The 19,890-nt window shown below is 49.1% G+C and overlaps 1 protein-coding gene across 1 annotated transcript in view; it reads left to right on the top strand.

Annotated features, from left to right (window-relative positions):
• Emilin2 (elastin microfibril interfacer 2) overlaps positions 1-19,890 on the top strand; it is a 60,467-nt gene that overhangs the window by 33,260 nt on the left and 7,317 nt on the right. The window contains exon 4 of the mRNA XM_028874065.2: positions 2,068-3,993. Coding sequence (XP_028729898.1) covers positions 2,068-3,993 — 1,926 coding nt within the window. The remainder of the gene's footprint in view (positions 1-2,067; positions 3,994-19,890) is intronic.

Below are 19,890 nucleotides of genomic sequence, written 5' to 3'. Positions count from 1 at the left end.
CAAATACTGGTAGCAGAGGTATGAGATCTCAAGTGCTATGATTAAAGAAAGGTGTGTGATTCCCAAGTACTGGGATTAGAGGTGTGTGCCACCACTGCCTGCCTCTGTTTCTCTCCTAGACTGGATCAATCTCATGTGGCTTTGAACTCACAGAGATCCAGACAGATCTCTGCCTCCCGAGTGCTAGGATTAAAGGTGTGTGCCACCACTGCCTGACCTCTATGTTTCATCTAGTGGCTTGTTCTGTTCCCTGATCTTCAGGCAAATTTTATTAGGGTACAACAAAATATCACCACAAAACTCTTTTCTTCTTTCTCGCCTGTCCAATATCTCTTCATTCGTCCTGATCCTTTTGTCTAGTCAGCTTTACTAGCAAATGTTCATTACAATGAGTCCCTGGTCTAGTTCAAGGCCTCTGGTTTCTGTTACACCATCATCACTGGATCCTCACCCAAACTCCTCTGGGATATCCCATGGCCGTTCCCAAGTCAAGGAGCTCCTGTGGGTATCCGTCCACAGGACCAGTCCCTTCACGAGCTCCAGCAGGTCCTAGATGGGGTAGATGTTAGGGTGAGCTAACCCAAGGCCCAGCTGTGGGCCTGGGTGGTAGTTGAGCTTTAATCCCAGCACTTGAGATCTCATGCCTTTACTACTAGTATTTGGGAAGCACACACACCTTCAGTCCTGACCACCAGGGCCACCTGCCTCAGGCGGGGGCAGAATCAGCTCCCTATGCCCTTGCCCTGAGTTCACCTTCTGCTGCAAGGGGTGGGGCCATATCTCAAGTACAGGGGCCAGTTCTCTTTCTAGTATCTTAAGATAGAATAAAAAATCCCAACATGTTCTTTATAGTTCTCTGCAGGAAAGCACTTGCTTAGGAGTTTGGGCATTTGGTTTTGAGTCTTGTTTTCCTGCTAAGTGGATTTTAATAAATAAAAGGTGCTTGCTATTGCAATCTCGTGTGAAAGTTACGAGAAGAGATAAAAAACATGAAACTGAAATCCCTACAGCATTGTGGATTCCAGGGTCTTTCATGCACATACGGACACACATGCGTTGTATGTGATTGCGTCTATGTTGTTTGACTTTTCCCTTCCCAAGCCAGGCTTGCCAGTGAGAGCCTTGTCCAGAGTTCCTCTACCATCAGAGCTCCTACAGCCATCCAGGGTGTGGCTGCTTTGCTTCTTACTCTTTTTTCAGTAGCTTCTTTCTTTTCTTTCTTGTTTAACTTAGTGTGCTCTCTATTGATGATGTAATCCCATTTCATGACTCATTACCATGATTTTTATTTGTCCTTTGGATTGTTTTTCCTGGCTTCTTTTTCTCAGAGTAAGATTATTAGAAATTGAATGTTTATCTGCTTCTATCTCTCTCTTTCTTTTTATTTTTCCTAATCCTTTTTGTGTGTGTGTGTGTGTGTGTGTGTGTGTGCGCGCGCGCGCGCGTGCACGCGCGCATGCGTGTGCATGCTAGGGATTGAACCTAAGACTCACACATGCTAGGCAAACATCTCCTTTGCATTTAGTATCCACAGTCTTCATAACAAGGGCAAACAAGACTCTTAGCATAAGAATGCTAAGCAAAGTGAAAGAAGATTTCTGGAGGTGTTTTGAGGACAGCCTTAACTATGGGATGTCATTGCCCAGAAGTCGGATCTCTCTAAAGTGCTTTGTTGCATTTTATCACCAGGAGTCAGCTAGTCGGGTATCTGCAGTTCATTGGGAATGATGTGTTCATATGATACAGTAGATGATATGATATGCTATCATGACATCAGGGGGAAAGACATCATTGATTATCTTGCTTCATGTGCATACTTTCAACAACCCTGGCGGGGCGCCCATCTTCTTTATAGAGGAGGGCAGTGCAGCTCTCAGAAGTTAATTAACCTTGAGCACGAACTATAAACAGCAGAACCAGGATAGAAAAGAGGTCTGCTGTTCTCTGCCACAGAACAGCCTGCCGTCAGTGGGGCTGCCATGGAAGGCTTCAGTATCTTCTACAGGCACCTTGTAGAAACTAGCTTAAGGTAGAAACTGGCCGTTCACGTCCTGTTCTTTCTTTCAGATACTGATCCGAGCCGAGTCTCACAGCCTAAGGAAACTTTGTCCCCGACGGAGGCAGCGCAACCAGGTCAGGTAGCAGCAGACCCAAGACAAGGTCCTCCAGAACCTCAGCAAACGAAAGTCCAGGTGCTGGAGGAGAAGGTCGTCCGACTCACCAGGATGGTGCTGGATCTCCAGTCCTCCATGGCAGGACTGAAGGAGAACCTCAAACACTCTATTCAAGATGACGGCGTCAAAGGGCCAGCCCCGTGGCTCGGTCACCTGCACCCTCAGCCGACCCCCGACAGCACCTTTGCGGGAGAGGCAGAGCCGAGCCAGCTTCCTGGCCTCCTCCATAGCAAGGAGTCTGGTATGAAAGACATCAAGTCTGAATTGGCTGAGGTCAAAGACACCCTGAAGACCAAGAGTGATAAGCTGGAAGAGCTAGATGGGAAGGTAAAGGGCTATGAAGGGCAGCTCAAGCAGCTCCAGGAGGCTGCCCAGGGCCCCACAGTCACCATGACAACCAATGAGCTGTACCAAGCCTATGTGGATAGCAAGATAGATACCCTGAGAGAGGAGCTCATGGAAGGCATGGACCGGAAGCTGGCCGACCTGAAGAACACCTGCGAGTACAAGCTGGTGGGTCTGCAGCAGCAGTGTGACGACTATGGGAGCAGCTACCTGGGGGTGATAGACCTGATTGGGGAGAAGGAGACGAGCCTGAGAAAAGACATCGCCGACCTTCGAGCCCGGCTGCAGGACCCCTCAGCCCAACCAAGTTGCTGCGGCGGTCAAAAGGACGGCGACTTTGGCCAACAGATCAAGACGTTAGACCAGAAAATCGAGAGAGTTGCTGAGGCCACCAGGATGCTGAATGGACGGCTGGACAACGAGTTTGACCGCCTCTCTGTTCCAGAACCGGATGTGGACTTCGACGCGAGGTGGAACGAGCTGGATGCGAGGATCAATGTGACGGAGAAGAACGCAGAGGAGCATTGCTTTTACATCGAGGAGACCCTGCGGGGGGCCATCAACGGTGAGGTGGATGACTTGAGGCAGCTCCTCAACCAGAAAATTCACTCCCTGGAAGACCGTCTGGGCATCGTTCTGCAGGTGGCCAACAGCTCAGACGTGGAGTTGACACCAGTGAGCCCTGCCTTGCCGGGGCAGCCAGGGGCAGGGAATGGGCAGGTCCTCCTGGAGCTGAGCCGCCTGAAGGACAAGGTTCAAGTGGTTGAGGACATCTGCCTGCAGGGCCTGCCTCATGGGATAGATGGCACCTTGCCAAGCGGAGAGGACCTCACACATGTCAGCCTGAGCCTTTTGGAGTCGCTCAATGAGACGATGCACAGGCAGTTCCGGGAAACGGGCCGCAGCATCCAAAAGCTCCGGGAGGACTTCCGCGCTCTTCATTCTCGGCTGAACCGCTCAGAATGCGAGGGGACTTGTTTGCAGGGCAGGGCGGGTGACGGCGGGCCAGGCGACAGTGCCGAAGCAAGCGGGTTTACTAAGACAGGGACACAAGAGAGGACAGAGGGGACTGTCCCTGCCCCCGGGGCCCCCGGAGCCCCCGGGGCTCCGTGCTGCGGCCAGCTGGAGGAACGCTGGCAGAGGCTGCAGACCCACGTGCTGGCCGAGCTGGACACATGTAAGGAGAGCGCTCACGGGGTTCAGAGTGGGGTGTCCGCGGTCGAGGGCAGAGTGTCTCAGCTGGAGCAGACATGCAGCAGGCTGGATGCCATCTCCGGGGGTCTGCAGAGGATCAAGGAGGGGCTGAGCAAGCACGTGGGCAGCCTGTGGAGCTGCGTCCGGCAGATGAACGGGACGCTCAGGTCGCATTCCAGAGACATTTCTGGCCTCAAGAACTCCGTGCAGCAGTTCTACAGCCACGTCTTCCAGATCTCCACCGACCTGCAAGATCTGGTCAAGTTTCAGCCATCGGCAAGTGAGTGGCCTGACAGCCCCGTTCCATTGTGTGTGTTTACAGCACGTGGCAGAGCTCTGCTGGCGTTTTGGGTGGCCTTGGAATTAACTACATCAGTGCTTCCCCCCAAATGGTCCATAGATCAGTGACAGTTTGTGAATCAGAAGCAACATGCTGACCGTGAGGATTCTGACCAGGCTCGGGGTGGAGCTTAGCTGGCAGAGTGCTTACCTAGCATGCATGAGGCCCTGAGTTCAATTCCCAGCACCACCTCAAGGGAGGCATGGTGGCTAGAACTTGGGAGGTGAAGACAGGAAGATTAGAAGTTCACAGCCAACCTAGGTGACATGAAACCCTTTCTCAAAAGAAACATACACACACATTCACAGGCTTGCATATACCCCCCCAACACAACACACACACAAGTTCAAGGCCAACCTAGATTATGTGAACCCGTCTCAAAAGAAACACGCAGGAACACACACAAACACATACACACTCACATGCATTCACACACATACATGCTCACATATGCAACCCCCATGTGTACACACACATATACACTTACACACTCACATGCACACACACACACACATGCACACATGCACACACCCCAGGGATTTCTAAGACTATATAACTTCATGGCAACATTCAAGCACCTGATCTGTGTGCTTTATAAAACTGTCAGTGTGTAACACATTGAAAGCAGGAAAGGAAAATCTAATTCACCACAGACAGACGTCAAAGAACTGATCTGTGCGACATGCGGGGTGGGCGGGGTGGGCGGGGTGGGCGGGGTGGGCGGGGTGAGGGGGCCAGTTTGGGCACACAGAGACTCGGGGCGGTGTGTATTGCCTCTGCCTGCGCCAAGAGAATCCCCTCTATGCTAACCCATTTACTTCTCTTTCTTTGTCTCCATCTTTTCCATTTCCTAAGATCTCGTCCAGTCATGGCCGATAGGGGGACAACCCTATTATGTTCCTAGATACAGACAGGACCGTGGCCGAGAGCACTGTGAGGGCAACCACTGTGGAAAGTCCCGTAGTGCTGTGACCTAGGAAGCTGGGCATAGTGCTGAAAGCAGTGCCTACTGAGCACAGACACCAGCCAATGTTTGTCGAGTGACTGAGTGATAGCTTCTTGACTGTGTTGAGGAATGTATGTCGGAGCGGCAGTTTTGCTTTAAGCCAAACACAATCCTTGAAGGATAAAGATGCTTGCATCTGATCCTCTCTTCTCCACGGCCCCAGGAACAGGCCGGCCCTTTCCAATTGGAGGCAAGAAGAGAGGTCGACCTAGTCAGGGTCACTACTGTTTTGACGAAACACCATGACAAAGCAGCTTGAGGAGGAGAGGGGTCCCTTGGCTTACACTTCGCTGTTCATCATCGAAGGCAGTCGGGATAGGAACTCAAGCAGGGCAGGAACCGGATGCAGAGGCCATGGAGGAGCGCTGCTTACTGACTTTGCTCCTCATGGCTTGCTCAGCCTGCTTTCTTACAGAACCCAGAGCTACCAGCCCAGGAATGGCCCCACCCACAATGGGCTGAGCCCTCCCCCATCACTAATTAAGAAAATGCTTTACAGGTCTGCCTACAACCCAATCTTATGGAGGTACCCCCCCCTTTTATTAAACATAGATTCTTTTCTCATACAATATAATCTGAATACAGTGCCCCCCCCCCCAACTCCTCCCAGTTCCCACTCACCTCCTCTTTCCTCTGGATCCATTCCCTTTCTGTCTCTCATTAGAAAAGTACAGGCTTCTAAGAGATGATAACCAAACATAACAAATGAAGTATAAGACAAAACAAAACCATTATAGCAAAGTTAGCCAAACCAACAGTGCTGTGGGACGGTCTGTATGTCAAATTGCTCCGATTGGTCAATAAATAAAACACTAGTTGGCTAGTGGCCAGGCAGGAAGTAGGTGGGACAGGAGAGAGGAGAATTCTGGGAAGTGGAAGGCTGACGCGGAGAGACACTGCAGCCGCCGCCATGACCAGCAGCATGTGAAGATGCCGGTATGCCACCAGCCACGTGGCAAGGTATAGATTTATAGAAATGGATTAATTTAAGCTATAAGAACAGTTAGCAAGAAGCCTGCCACGGCCATACAGTTTGTAAGCAATATAAGTCTCTGTGTTTACTTGGTTGGGTCTGAGCGGCTGTGGGACTGGCGGGTGACAAAGATTTGTCCTGACTGTGGGCAAGGCAGGAAAACTCTAGCTACACAACAGAAAAACAGGAGTCCCAAGAGCAGGCACAGGAATCAGAGACCTACTCATTCACACACTGGGGAGTTCCATAGAAACACTAAGCTGAAAGCCATAATGCATGCACAGAGGACCTGGTGCAGACCCGTGCAGGCCCTGTACTTGCTTGCCTCAGTCTCTGTGAGTTCATATGAGCTTCGCTTAGTTGATTTAGAGGGCCTTGTTCTCCCCGTGTACTCCATCCTCTCTGTCTCCCCTGCTCCTTCTGCTTCCTCTTCCTTGGGGTTCCCTGAGCTCTGAGCAGGAGGGATTTGACAGAGACATCTCATTTAGAGCTGTGTGTTCCAGGGTGTCTCTGCATGTCTGGCCGTGGGTCTCTGTATCTGTTCCCATCTGCTGCATGAGGAAGTCTCTCTGATGCTGGCTGAACCTAGGCACTTACTTACCTTTGAGTAGAGCAGAGCACTGTTAGGAGTCACTTTTTTATTGTTTTCCTCTACATTAGGTTCCCATACTGCCCGCCTCAAATACCCTTCAATTCTAGCTGTCTCTCCTTCATTCCCTCCCTTAATCCTCTCTCCCCTCCCCTTCCCACCTGATCCTTCCATTCTTGTCTCTCTCCCACTCCCCCTCCAAATCCCCTCCCACCCATAAAATCTATTCTATTTCCCCTCTCTCAGGGAGATCCGTATGTCCCGTCCCCTAGTCCCTTCCTCTATGCCTATCCTCTTCTGACGCTACAGATTGTAGCTAGATCATTTATTTAACAGCTGGTACCCAGATATAAATGAATACATGCCTTATTTATCTTTCTGGGTCTGGGTTATGCCACTCAGGATGATTTTTTTTTCTAGTTCCATCCATTTGCCTGCGAATTTCAAGATTTTTTTTTTAAGGGCTGAATAATACTCCATTGTATAAATAAATGTACCACATTTTCTTTGTCCATTCTTCTATTGAGGCACATCCAGATTGTTTCTAATCTCTAGCTGTTGTGAATAGAACAGCAACAAGCATGGTTGAACAAGTGTCTCTGTTGTAGGATGAAGTGTTGTTTGAGTATATGCCCAGGAGTGGTATAGCTGGATTTTGAGGTAGATTGATTCACATCTTTCTGAGGAACCACCATACTGATTTCCATAGTGGCTGTACAAGTTTGCACTTCTACCAGCAGTGGAGGAGGGTTCCCCTTGCTCCACATCCTTGACAGCATGAGCTGTATGAATCTGTTTGGATTCTTCTATATGCAGCCACCCAGTTGGACCAGCATCATTTGTTGAAGATGTCTTTTTTCCAGTGTGTGTTTCTGGCATTTTTTTTTTAGATCAAAAATCAGGTGTCCATAGGTGTGTGGGTTTAATGTTTGGGTCTTAGTTTGATTCCATTGATCAATGTGTCTGTTTTTATGACAATACCATTGCTAGAACTTGGTAGTACAGCTTGAAATCAGGAATGGTGACAGCTATGGCAGTTCTTTTATTGTTCAGGATTGTTTTAGATATCCTGTTTCCATATGAAGCTGAAAACTGTCCTTCCAAGATATGTGAAGACTTGTGTTGGGATTTTGATGGGGAGTGCATTGAATCTGTAGATTGCTTTTTGGTAGGATGGCCATATTTACTATATCAATCCTACCAATCCATGAGCATAGGGGAGTCTTTCCATCTTCTGATATCTTTTTCAATTTCTTTCTTCAGTGACTTGAAGTTTTTATCATACAAGTCTTTTATTTGCTTGGTTAGAGTTACCTCAAGATATTTTATATTATTTGAGGTTATTCTGAAAGGTGTTGTTTTCCTTATTTCTTTCTCATTCCATTTGTCATTTATATATGGATGGCTACTGACTTTTATGAGTTAATTTTTGTATCCAACTACTTTGCTGAAAGTGTTTATCAGCTATAGGAGTTCCCCAGTGGACTTTTTAGGGTCACTTATGTGCAAATAAAGATATCTTGATTTCTTCCTTTACAATTTGGATTTCTTTGATCATCTCCAATTGTCTTAATTGCTCTAGCTAGGACTTCAAGTGCTATATTGAATAGACATAGAGAGACCGGTTATTGTCTTATTCCTGATTTTAGTGGAATTGCTTTGAGTTTCTCTCCATTTAAGTGGGTATTAGCTATAGACTTGCTCTAAGTTGTGGAGGCATTTTCTTAACTGAGATTCGCTCCTTCCAAGTGACTTTAGCTTGAGTCAGTTGACACAAGACTAGCCAGCCCAGAGGTGTCATGTTGATAAAACAGTTCTGTGTACCACCAGCATGGTCCTAGGCCTCTAGGGCCACTAGTTTATAAGCCCAAAGCCACCCCACATGGACGGCAGAGTCTGCCAGAGGGAAATGTGTGTCACATTCCATAGTTTGTAGGTGGAGCTGTGACGGGAGCTCACAGCACACAAAGATCATTGTGTCGCCACATAGCACACGGCCTTTTGGGTCTCCAGAGTTGGATGCAGACTTCCAGGGCCCACAGAGCTTGTGGAGCACCAGCTGTGTGCTGAGGAAGCCATTTCCCAACCTCCTCTCTCCTTACTTTCTCTTCTCCTGGCCTCCCCTGCAAGCCCGTCATCTTTTCTATTGTGTTAGCTTCCAGGTGACACAGAGCTGAGCCTTCCTGGCTCCTGAGAGCCTGTGGTCATTTCTGAGTAGGCCCCCACTGAGGAGGAGCTGTGGAGAGGGCCAAGGCCAGGTCCTGGCACCTCATGAGGTGTGGGGAGAATTCATAGTAGTCGAGTAGACATGCTCTGGCTTTTGTCCCTAGGCATGGCACTCATTTTGTAGATAAGGAGTCACCAGGGCCAAGCAGGGCTGGAAACTGGCCACTGTCCCCAGGCTTAGTTATCGGCAGGACACAGCCCCTGTATCTCTGGAATGTAGAGTTAAGGTCATGAGTCCTGTGTGCTCACAGGGCAATTGTTCCTTGTGGTCCAAATGCTGTCTGGACTGTGCTTTACAATAACAGATGCAAGCCAGATATTTCCAGTTAAATGGCAGTGCTGGACAGCGTGGGAATCTGGGTCCATTCTGAGGCAGAGCTGGAGATTAGTAACTCTGGAGACACTGTGGTTTTCATGTTCCGTCCTTCCGATTGGGGTCATGTGGGCTTGGGAGAAGTTGTGATTGAGAGGAGCCAAAAATTAAAGAGTGGTGTTCTGTGACCTCCAGATTCCCCAGGCCCAGGAGACTTGGGACCCAGAGTGGCTTTGGAGCTAAGGTTGAAGTCACAGGTCACACGGTTAAAAGGCAACAGAACATTTACTGAGCACCGACTGCGTGTGAGGTTCTGTGAGGGGTGCAGAGACCACAGGTACCTCCCTCCTTCATAAAGCATCCTCAGGCCCATGGAGAAAGTGCCCAGGCTGCACACAGTGAAGAGGGGTGTCACAGTGGGCTGGGCAGGGGTCCTGCTCTCAGGCACCCCGCACACATAGCAGATGGTGTCTCACTAGGCGGCAACTGTGAATCAAACGTCTGGTGGAGAACCAGACAGGCAAAGGGGATCACAGGAGCTGGCTGTTCCCCAGCCTCCCTAGATGTGTGGAGACCCAGAGGACCTCGCAAAGGAAGAAGCCTCAGAGCTGAGCCTCCAAGCTTAAGAAACCACTGAATCGAGTTGAGAGAGATGGCAGGGTGAGTAGTGAGGTGAGAGAAACTTCTCGAAGAATGTGAACAGATAACTAAGAAGTGGGTGGGATTCAAAAAGCAGGAAGAAAAGGCTTTTGTGGGAAGACTTTGGTGTGACAGGGTGTTTTTGTTTTTGTTTTTTTTTCTTTTCTGTGTAATCTCCTACCCCAGTCTTGGTGGTAGTGATTTTCCATTAGTCCTGGGTCAGGAGCTTGCACAGTGCTGGGCTCAGCAGCTCTTCTGTGTCATGTCAGCCCGAGTCAGTCACATACCCCCTTAGCTCTATTTTGTGCTTGATGGGAAGGTTCAAATTCACGTGGGCCACAGCCCTGGAGTCTTGGTGATCCTCCGTGTGGCCCCTTTCCCCGTGTGTCCGCGTGGTTTCCTCATTCCCTGCTGCTCTTAAGTAGCCTGACTTCCAAACGTGGCAGCTGGCTTAGAGAGGGGAAGCAAAGCCCTGGGCTCTTGCAGGTGGGGACTAGCGTTAGCTGGGCATCACTTCCGCCACACACCTTCTGCTGGGCGCAGCAAAGCAGCCCTCGCAGGGTAACACATCTGTCATACTGGGAGCAAAGAGTCCTGATGATGGGTCACCTCTCCCACAGTGAGGACCCGCCCGGAGGAGGGGCCGAGGACCGACCTGTATTTAGACCAGAACCTGGTTGCAGGTCAGGAATAGAAATATAAAAATATAAAACTCATGTTTCTACCCAGCCCAAGCTCATGTTTGCTCACAGATCATATTCTTTTTTTTTTTTTTTTTGAGTTTTTTTTTTTTAAGATTTATTTATTTATTATGTATACAATGTTCTGCCTGCATGTGTCCCTGCAGGCCAGAAGAGGGCACCAGATCTCATTATAGATGGTTGTGAGCCACCATGTGGTTGCTGGGAATTGAACTCATGACCTCTGGAAGAGCAGCCAGTGCTCTTAACCACTGAGCCATCTCTCCAGCCCTCATAGATCATATTCTTGTGTGACTCCATGGAGTGGGCTGAATTACCCAGCAGCTCTCAGTTGGTCTTGTCTGTATCCCATCAACGCAGGTGCTCTTGCCTGGGGCTTAGGAGGGATTTGGAAGAGTGTATGCAAAATGTGTATATGTGTATGTGTACACACACACACACACACACATTAATATTATTATGTAGACAGGGCTCAATCTTGAGACTCCCCTGCCTCCTGAGTATTGGGATTGCAGGCTAACCATTGTGGTGCTTTGTTACTCTTGCCTTCAGCTCTCCTGACTCCCATTCCATTCCATTCCATTCATTCATTCATTCATTCATTCAGTCTCTTACCTGTATCCCAGGCTGTCCTTGAACTCAAGGTAATCATCCTGAGTTCTGAAGTCACAGGTGTGTATTGCCACACCTGATTCAGTAGTTTATTTAGCAGATCTCTAAGTCATGTCCTGTCTCGGCCAACATAGACCTGACACTCTAGACTCTTGAGTCTAGAGGAAAAGACAAGGAGCAGCCATGCTAGTGAAGGTCCAACCTTAGTTAGCAATCAGTACCTTGAGGAAGGATGAAATATAATAGATGGATAACGGGAGGCAGAAATTAGTTTTAGCTGCACTGTTAGGGAGGGCGGCACCATGGAGATGACCCCTGAGATATGAATAGATTGAGGACATAAAACCTGTAGCAATCTGTGCAGGAAGATGGTCAGACAGAACGGCGAGACTCTGGGATTCCCTGGGACAGGGATGGATTTGTTCTTCTGAAAGACTAAGTTTGGCTAAGTGTACCAGCAAAAGGCAGGAAATGAGAGGCTGCGTGGTAAAAGGGGGGGTGGGATATCTGGTCATGCCAATTATATAGCCATGATCAGGGATCTCGACCTGAAGTATTATGAAAAACAACTGGGAGACCTTGGTTCTCTCCCAGACCTGATTCCAGCCTATCTATACTGAAGCTTTGTGACTTTGGGTAAGTTGTTGGCGCCCTCAACACTTGCGCGTGCGTGCGCGCGCGCGCGCACACACACACACACCTCCTGCCATCACCCAGAGGAGAGTGGAGCCTGGGATGAATCAGTCCCTACAGAGAGCTGCAGGGTGATGTTTCTCTTTTCTTTCTTTTCCACATTAGGGGCCAAATGGAGAGTGTAGAGCCTAGAAATCTCCCTGCCAGAACCCACAGAATCACATCCTCAGACCCTTGTTGTTCCTTCTGAACACATGGAGAGTTTTTCGAGCCCTTGGTTCTCTGTGCACCAAGACCTTCGGGTTGGGGTGCAGTCCTGGGTCCCCGTGTTCCTGGGTCTCATTTTCCCACATGGGTGGCACTGTTGGTCCTCCAAGCCACCTTTCAAATACCCTTGCCTTCTTTCCCTCAATTCATTCATTCCATCCTCCTCAAGCTGTGGCTAGTCACCTGCATCCCCTTGAGTAGATGTACGTTTGGTGCCGAGTGCCAATCCTCCCAGGTAAGCATGAAGGGCAGAGTCCGCCTTCCTCCCAGGGACCAAGGATAACCCTAGTCTATAACGTGACTGTCCACAGAGCCTGGGTTTGCAGGATCACCCAGGCTCTGGCTGAGGATGAACCTCACAGGGACCAGCGTTTCCCCTCTAACTTGTGAGGAGGGGGAGGTGCTGGCGCTGAGGAAGGGAGACGCCGCTGTGGACAGGGAAGTCTCTTGTCGTGTGTCTCTCTTGTCATGCTTCCAAGAAGGGGCAGCCCTGCCGAGATACAACCACAGACGGCCTTTCAACATCCTGTGGTGACAACATGTGGGTTCTCATTTTGTGGCTCCTGGTCTGGCCCCCGGGGAATCCCTCCTCTTGGAATTCTGTTACGATGCAGACTTAAGGATCCTATTTTTATCGAGTTCCCTATGGTAGGCTGCAACAGTGAAAAAGCTCAGACTATTGAAACACTGACCCATAAAGTCTGGCTGTGCCTGGTGGCCGCCAACAGCACCCTGTTGGCTTTTGCCTTGGCCTTAAAATCCACTGAGTTTAGGGGCAGCTTGAGTCCAAGGTACAGTGATGGACTATCAGAATTCTGTGAACTCACATAAAATAAATGAATATGTATGTCAGGCAGTCAAAACTCACAGGCCGTTCTTCCCTGGGGGCATCTGGTTTTCGTTACACCCTATGGCTGTAAATAGCAGCTTTTATTCATCAAACATTTGAATTTTGGGTCTGGAGAGATAGCTCAGCAATTAAAAGCAGGCATGGCTCTTCCAGAGGACTGAGTTCAGTTCCAAGACCCTGCATTGGGGAGGAGCTCTTAGCCTTCTATGACTCCACACCTCTGGCCTTCTCAGGGACCCCGATTCACATGCCTGTGTACATGCGTGTGTGTGCACACTATTTAACAGTAATCATGCAAAAACAACAGCACAATTCTGAATTTGAACAGAGGCGTTCTAGACCAGAGCCTTCCACGTGGCCACGTGGGTGTAACTTCCGAAGACACGGATCACGTGAGATTCCCACTCAGCAAGGGTGAGGTGAGCACTGGGAATTGGTGGTTAAAACGAAAAGCCACTCCCAGCCGGGTCCTCGAAGTGGAAGGAAAGTCACATCACACGTGGCAGGGCAGGCAGAGGTGCAGGGCAAGGGGTGCCCAGATCGGGGTGGGGCAGATAAACTCTGACACCACACCACCAACACAAAGTCGGCCACGGGAGGAAGCCCGCTTACAGCCTCCGCTGTCTTCAGCTTTTAACTTTTATTTTTGCCCATCTGTGGGGCTGAGGAGAGAACCCACGGCCTTGCGTGTGCTCAGCAAGCACTGTACCACCGAGCCACATCCACAGCCAACGCCAGCCACTGATGTGTCTCCCTTCACAGCGTATTCATATAAACGCTAGAGTTACCCGTGAATTCACCTTTCGGTCCTCACCCACTTCCCCTCTGCCATGGGATCGAGGGCTGGAACACAAAGGGCTTCAGTTCTGATGTCACTGCAGAGAGTAACATGCGACGCGGCTGTCGATGTCACCGAAGACAGAAACATGTGTTACAGATGTTAATGTCACCGCAGATAGTATCATGTGTGATACAGATGTTGATGTCACTGCAGAGAGTATCATGTGTGATACAGATGTTAATGTCACCACAGATAGTAATGTGTGATACAGATGTTGATGTCACTGCAGGTAGTAACGTGTGATACAGATGTTGTCACCGCAGGTAGTAACACATGACACAGCTGTACTGGATTCCTGTTTCTACATGTTTGAACCAAGCAGAAATTAGATCTTGTACCCATTTTGCCCTCTGTGGGTTCCAGTGTCTTCACTTCTGACCCTTCTCTTGAAGGTCTGTCCTCGGTGAGGTAACTCAGAACGTCTCTTTCCATTGTAACCCAAACCGGAAACCCGAGCGAGGAGTATGGTCAGAGCTAGGCCTTCTTTCTGCTGGGTGTGTTTCCCCACCACGCTGTCAAGAGAATAGTTGAGATCGTGGGATGGTTGCCTGTGAGATCTGAGCGGGCCTTTCACATGCCACCTCCGGTCTGGCACATGCCACCTCCGGTCTGGCGGTCACCGCTTCACCTTCCTGCAAGGAGGGTCAGTCACCAGGCCCTTGTGCGCTGCAGCTCCGGATCCCATGTTTCCGAGCTAACGCAGTCATTTCTCCTGCTTTGGGCTGTAGTGGTAGGGGCTTCCCCAGGACTCGGGCCCTGTTGCCTGGGGAGCATCTTATGTTCATCACTTAGCATTCAGCAGCGCCATAGCTTTGATGCATTTGTTTTACATTTTATTTTTAAACTTTAACAATTAAAACGAGGGGGGATGGAGGAGAGAGCACACGCATGTGCCACAGCAGGCATGTAGGGAGGTCAGAGGTCAGCTTTCAGGAGTGGTTCTCTCTTCTCCCATTGTTGAAGTGGGGTTTCTTGTTTCTTCCGTGTTGTATGCTCCAGGCTAGCTGGTCCTCAAGCTTCCAGGAAATTCTGTTTCTGCCTCTCCTTCTGCTGTAGGAGTTCTGGGATGCTGTGGCATCTGTCTTTTAAAATGCAGTTTCCAAGGCTGGAACTCAGGTTGCCATGCGTGGATAGCAAACACGTTTACTCACTGAGCCATCCTGCTGGCCCTTGGTCATTTTTGTTTTTAAGACAGTGTCTTGTTACGTACCCCTTATTGGCCAGGCATTTTCCTCTGGAGCCCAGGTTAGCTTTGAAATCGCTGCAATCCTCCTGCCTCAAACTTTCAAGTGCTGAGCATAGAGGGTATGTGCAGTACATCTAGATGGTGAGTTTTTTTAAAGTTTGAAATCTCATTGAATAGATTCTCCAGCTTCAGTACATGGATGGAAGGGACATCCTCTGTCCGGCGGGTCCAATCCATGACCCACAGGCCATATGTGGTTGGCCAAAAATAGCTATAAATGTAGCCCAACACATAACCATAAACTTAAAACATGACTTTTATGTGTGTGATTTTTGTATGTGGTGTATGTACATGTGCATGTTATGCATGTGTATGGAGGTCAGAGGTCAAGCTCTGTGTCTTCCTTAGTCACTCTCCATCTTTTTTTAAAAACTTATTTTCTTTCTTTCTTTTTTTAATATTTATTTATTTATTATGTTGTTTATTTATTATGTTTATAGTGTTCTGCTTACATGTATGCTTGCAGGCCAGAAGAGGGCACCAGATCTCATTACAGAAGGTTGTGAGCCACCACGTGGTTGCTGGGAATTGAACTCAGGATCTCTAGAAGAGCAGTCAGTGCTCTTAACCTCTGAGCCATCTCTCCAGCCCCTCCACCTTTTTTTAAGGAGTGTGTGTGTGTGTGTGTGTGTGTGCGCGCGCACGCGCACGTGTGCGCGCATGAGTGCAGATGCCCACAGAAGCTAGAAGCATGAGGTTTCTGGGGCTGGAGTTTCAGGCGCTCGTGAGACTAACATAGGTGCTGGAAACTGAATGTCTTTTGCATGGGCATCCTGTGCTCCTAACCACCAAGGCATCTCTCCATCCCTCTACCTTATATTTTTGAGACAGAGTCTCTCACTGAGCCTGGAACTCAATTTCTCAAGTTGACAACAAGCTCCAGGGATCTGACTGTCTCTGCCTCCCTCTCAAAGCACCAAAGGGTTCCACGTGTGCCCCTGCACCTGGCTCTTTTGCATGGGGTGGGTGCTGGGGTCTGAACTCAGGTCCTCGGGCTTGCATGGCAGGCCTTTTACTGAACGAGCCATCTCTCCCTTTCAGTTCTTGAGCAAATGGTTGGCTACACCTGCCGGACACAGGGACACCCGATATTAGCACCGTCTTCTGATGGGTTGCACTTGACATTCACGCAGTGTGCTATGGTCAGCACCTGTCTGACAGGTGTCTGGATCCCGCCTGGATGACGAGAGGGGGTGTGGCAGAATCTGAGGCTGAGAACTAGGGAGGCGATGCTGCCTTCCCACAGCCAGACCTGCAAGGCAGACCCTAGCAGTAACGGTGAGGGTCGCCTTCTCGGTCTTTCTGTGACTACACACTACCCAGCGGCCAGGTGCACAGCTGCTCCCTGCCTCTGCCAGGAGCTCAGCCCCTCTATCCTGGGGCACTGAGGCAGCAGTAAAAGCCAAGGACTCCTGTGGATGGATGGTGTCAGCTCAGCTGAAGACACCATCATATCACCGCAGCCTCCTGAGGAAAGTCTTGTCTTAGTAAAGCTGACATTGGCTTCTAATCCGCGCTCTCCACCCCCACTTCTTTTGAGACAGTTATAGTCTCTCTCTAACTATCCCTGGCTGGCCAGGAGCTCACTATATGACTCATACTGGCCTCGAATTCATACCAATCCTTCTGCCTCAGCTTCCTAAGTGCTGAGATTATAGCCATGGAACTTAATCAGAGCTTTGAAGGACAGGGTGGGGGTCACCCAGGGAGTGGTGACCCTTTGGTCCTCCTGGAGCCAACCATTGGCAGCTAGGCCTGGTATCCTGGGGGCTAAGTGTTCCTTACACTCCTCAGGCGATAAACCTGGCTCTGGTGAGGAATTCACTTTCTGGATGAGAAATGTGTGCATTCAGGAGAGTTCTTTCTTGATTGAAGAGAGTGCTACTTAGCCTTTGCTAGGACTTGGTAATAAGTATCTGTGGAATCACCATGTGACATTGGGTGGAGCCCAAGCTGGGTCAGAACCAGCTTTTCACTGTTATCTCCCTATGAGGTGGTGGCAGTTTCCCAGCATGCAGCTCTGCTCACCCCTAGAGCCCTGACTTCCCCAAGATGAATGGGAGGCTCTTTGCTTAGACGGTATTTTGGTTCCTGCTTTCAATGTCTTCCACTTGTTATGGTGAGTCTGGTGTGGAGAGACACGAATTAAAAAGAGCCATCATGGTCCTGTGTGCCTAAACTTCTCAAGTATGACCCTAGAATGGCAGTGATTTAGGGGTAGAATTAGGGTTCCTGGGTGAATTGTTGTAACCATCATACTCCGAGAACCTCTGTCTCAGTGTCACGTGCTAGGTCCTGGGGACCAGAGGAAATGATCGCACGCCCACCCCTCCAGCTGTAGATGGGAGAGACCAAATCAAAAGTGGCCCAAATTGCTTCCTGCTTTAGAAGCAAGATTGCTCAGGCCCCCGGGAAATCTTCAGGGCTTCACAGAGGAGGTGGTGTTTGGACTAGACTTCAGGGGTGGGTGCTGAAGAGGTGGTTTTAGGGGGCCCAGGGAGGCTCAGTGAGGGCTTGGCAGTAGTGACGGAGGCAGGAACTGGATACAGAGGAGATGTAGTTTGGGTTCATGGCAGTAGAAAACCGGAGTTTTCATTAGTGTGTACGGACCGTACAGAATGTTTCAGGACGTTTTCACGAGTGCACACCGCACTTGGATCTTTCATCTCCCCTCCCCTCCATTCTCCCCTCCCCATCTCTATTGATTTCAACTTTTTAGGTTTGTTTGTACACACATTCATGTGTGTAGGTGCGTGTGCATGTGCGGGCTAGAAGTCAGGGCCAAACGTCTATTACTTTGCACCTTCCCTAAAAAGACTTTATTTTTGTCTGAGTGTTTTGCCTGCATGTATATCGGTGCCCCACATACATACACGCAGAGCCAAGGAGGGTATCAAATCCCCTGGGAATGGATTTACTCACAGTTGTAAGCTGCCATGTGGATGCTGGGAATTGAACTTGGGTCCTCTACAAGAGTAGCCAGTGTTTAAATGTTGAAAAAAAAAATCTCTCCCCCACCAAGATTTTTATGAGAGTGAGTGTTCACCTACATGTATGTACATGTATCATGCGTGCAGGAGTGCCTGTGAAACTGGCTTTTCACATAGGTGCTCAGGGTCTCATGCTTGCTTGGCAAGCACGTTACCCACAGAGCTGTCTCCCTAGGACTCCATGCCTTTAAGAAACCCACCTCTTTCATTTCTTACTCTTCTTCCAAAATAATCTCTCTACTGCTTTCCCATTCTATTTATTTGTTTTTGCCACAGAGTCTAAGCAATCCAGAGCTTGATCTGTAGCCCAGGCTGGCTTCGAACTCACCGGGCTCCTCCTGCCTCTGCCTCTTGAGTGCTGGGATTAAAGGCGTGCGCCACCATCGTTAGCTCATGAAAAAGTCCATATTCACAAGGGGCTGGGAGAAGGCTCAGAAGTGCCAGTAATTCACATCAACGCCACGTGGGTGTGGAGGCCTGCCTGTAATTCCGGCCTCCGAAGGCAGAGTCAGGGCATCCCCAGAGCAAGCTGGCTAGAAAAACTAGCCCTATCAGTGAGCTAATTTGGTTTGATTGAGAGAGCCTGTTCCAATAAATAATGGGGAGCCCTAAGGATGGTTCTCACATCAATGATATTAACCTCTGGCCTCTACCTCTTCACATGTGCACTGCACATATAAAAAACATGCATACATGCACATCACATATAGGAAAAATGAAAATAGATTTCAGATGTGAGGAAACCTATCTTCTCAACTTCCAACAGCCCTCAACACATTTTTCTATATTATAAGATATATCCAGGCACTTTTCTGTCTCATGTTTAAAATATTAGCAAGTCTCCTCTGTGAACTCTCCTGCTTCCTCATACACCTGGTGTTTTGTTTTGTTTTGTTTTGTTTTTTCCAAGACAGGGTTTCTCTGTGTAGTTTTGGTGCCTGTCCTGGATCTTGCTCTGTAGATCAGGCTGGCCTCAAACTCAGAGATCTGTTTGGTTCTGCCTCCTGAGTGCTGGGATTAAAGATGTGCGCCACCAATACCTGGCTTTTTTTTTTTTAAGATTTATTTATTATGCATACACTATTCTGCTTGCATATATGCCTGCAGGCCAGAAGAGGGCACCAGATCTCATTACAGGTGGCTGTGAGCCACCTTGTGGTTGCTGGGAATTGAACTCAGGACCTCTGGAAGAACAGCCAGTGCTCTTAACCGCTGAGCCATCTCTCCAGCCCCTACACCTGGATTTCTATCTGTGACGTCCTTCACCATTGTCCTAGAATGACCTTTAACCTTTGTCCTGTGTAAGACCCTCAACTCTTTCATGGTTTCCTCCCTTGTTCCCTGTAGCTTTTAAAAAAAGAATGCTTTTGCGTTTTTAATTTTTTTTTTTTCCTGAGAGGTTTTGGTAGTGCTGGCTGGCCTAGAACTTATCCCCCTGCTCAGCTCCCGAATGACACCAGGATGACAGGAACCTTGGCTGCCCCTGTGGTTGGCATTGACCTCAAAGCAGCATCACCACCACTTCCCCACACTTTCAGTGATACCTACCGCCTGCATCTATAGTGGGATATCCAGCCGTCCTCCTTGGCAGAACTGAAATGGTGATTACTCAGATCATTCTGTGGAGCTTATTCTCTCATGAAAACTGGTCAGAGGAGGCTGAGGAAGAACTTTTTGCGGGTGCTCTGGAAACCTGCTCTTGAGTGGAAGAGGACCATGTATTTGACCTACGATATATATTTTGTCACTGTAACTGTCCAGCTCTACGTGCTGGGGCACAGCAGGCACCAGACTAATAGAAGAGGTGGGCGGCCTTTGCAAGTGGTATGTTTGCAGATGCCCTGTGAGCACGTGGCAAGGGCTCGTTGGAATTCTAGTTCCAGGAACGTATTCTCGGCTGCGTCATTGTGATGGCCACCACAGAGACACATGAAGCAGGAGGTTCCCCTCT

Source organism: Peromyscus leucopus, chromosome 13 (genome assembly GCF_004664715.2).
Source record: "Peromyscus leucopus breed LL Stock chromosome 13, UCI_PerLeu_2.1, whole genome shotgun sequence".
Lineage (NCBI taxonomy): Eukaryota > Metazoa > Chordata > Mammalia > Rodentia > Cricetidae > Peromyscus > Peromyscus leucopus.
Note: the sequence above shows the minus strand (reverse complement) of the source record. Positions and strands in the feature narration are given on the sequence as shown.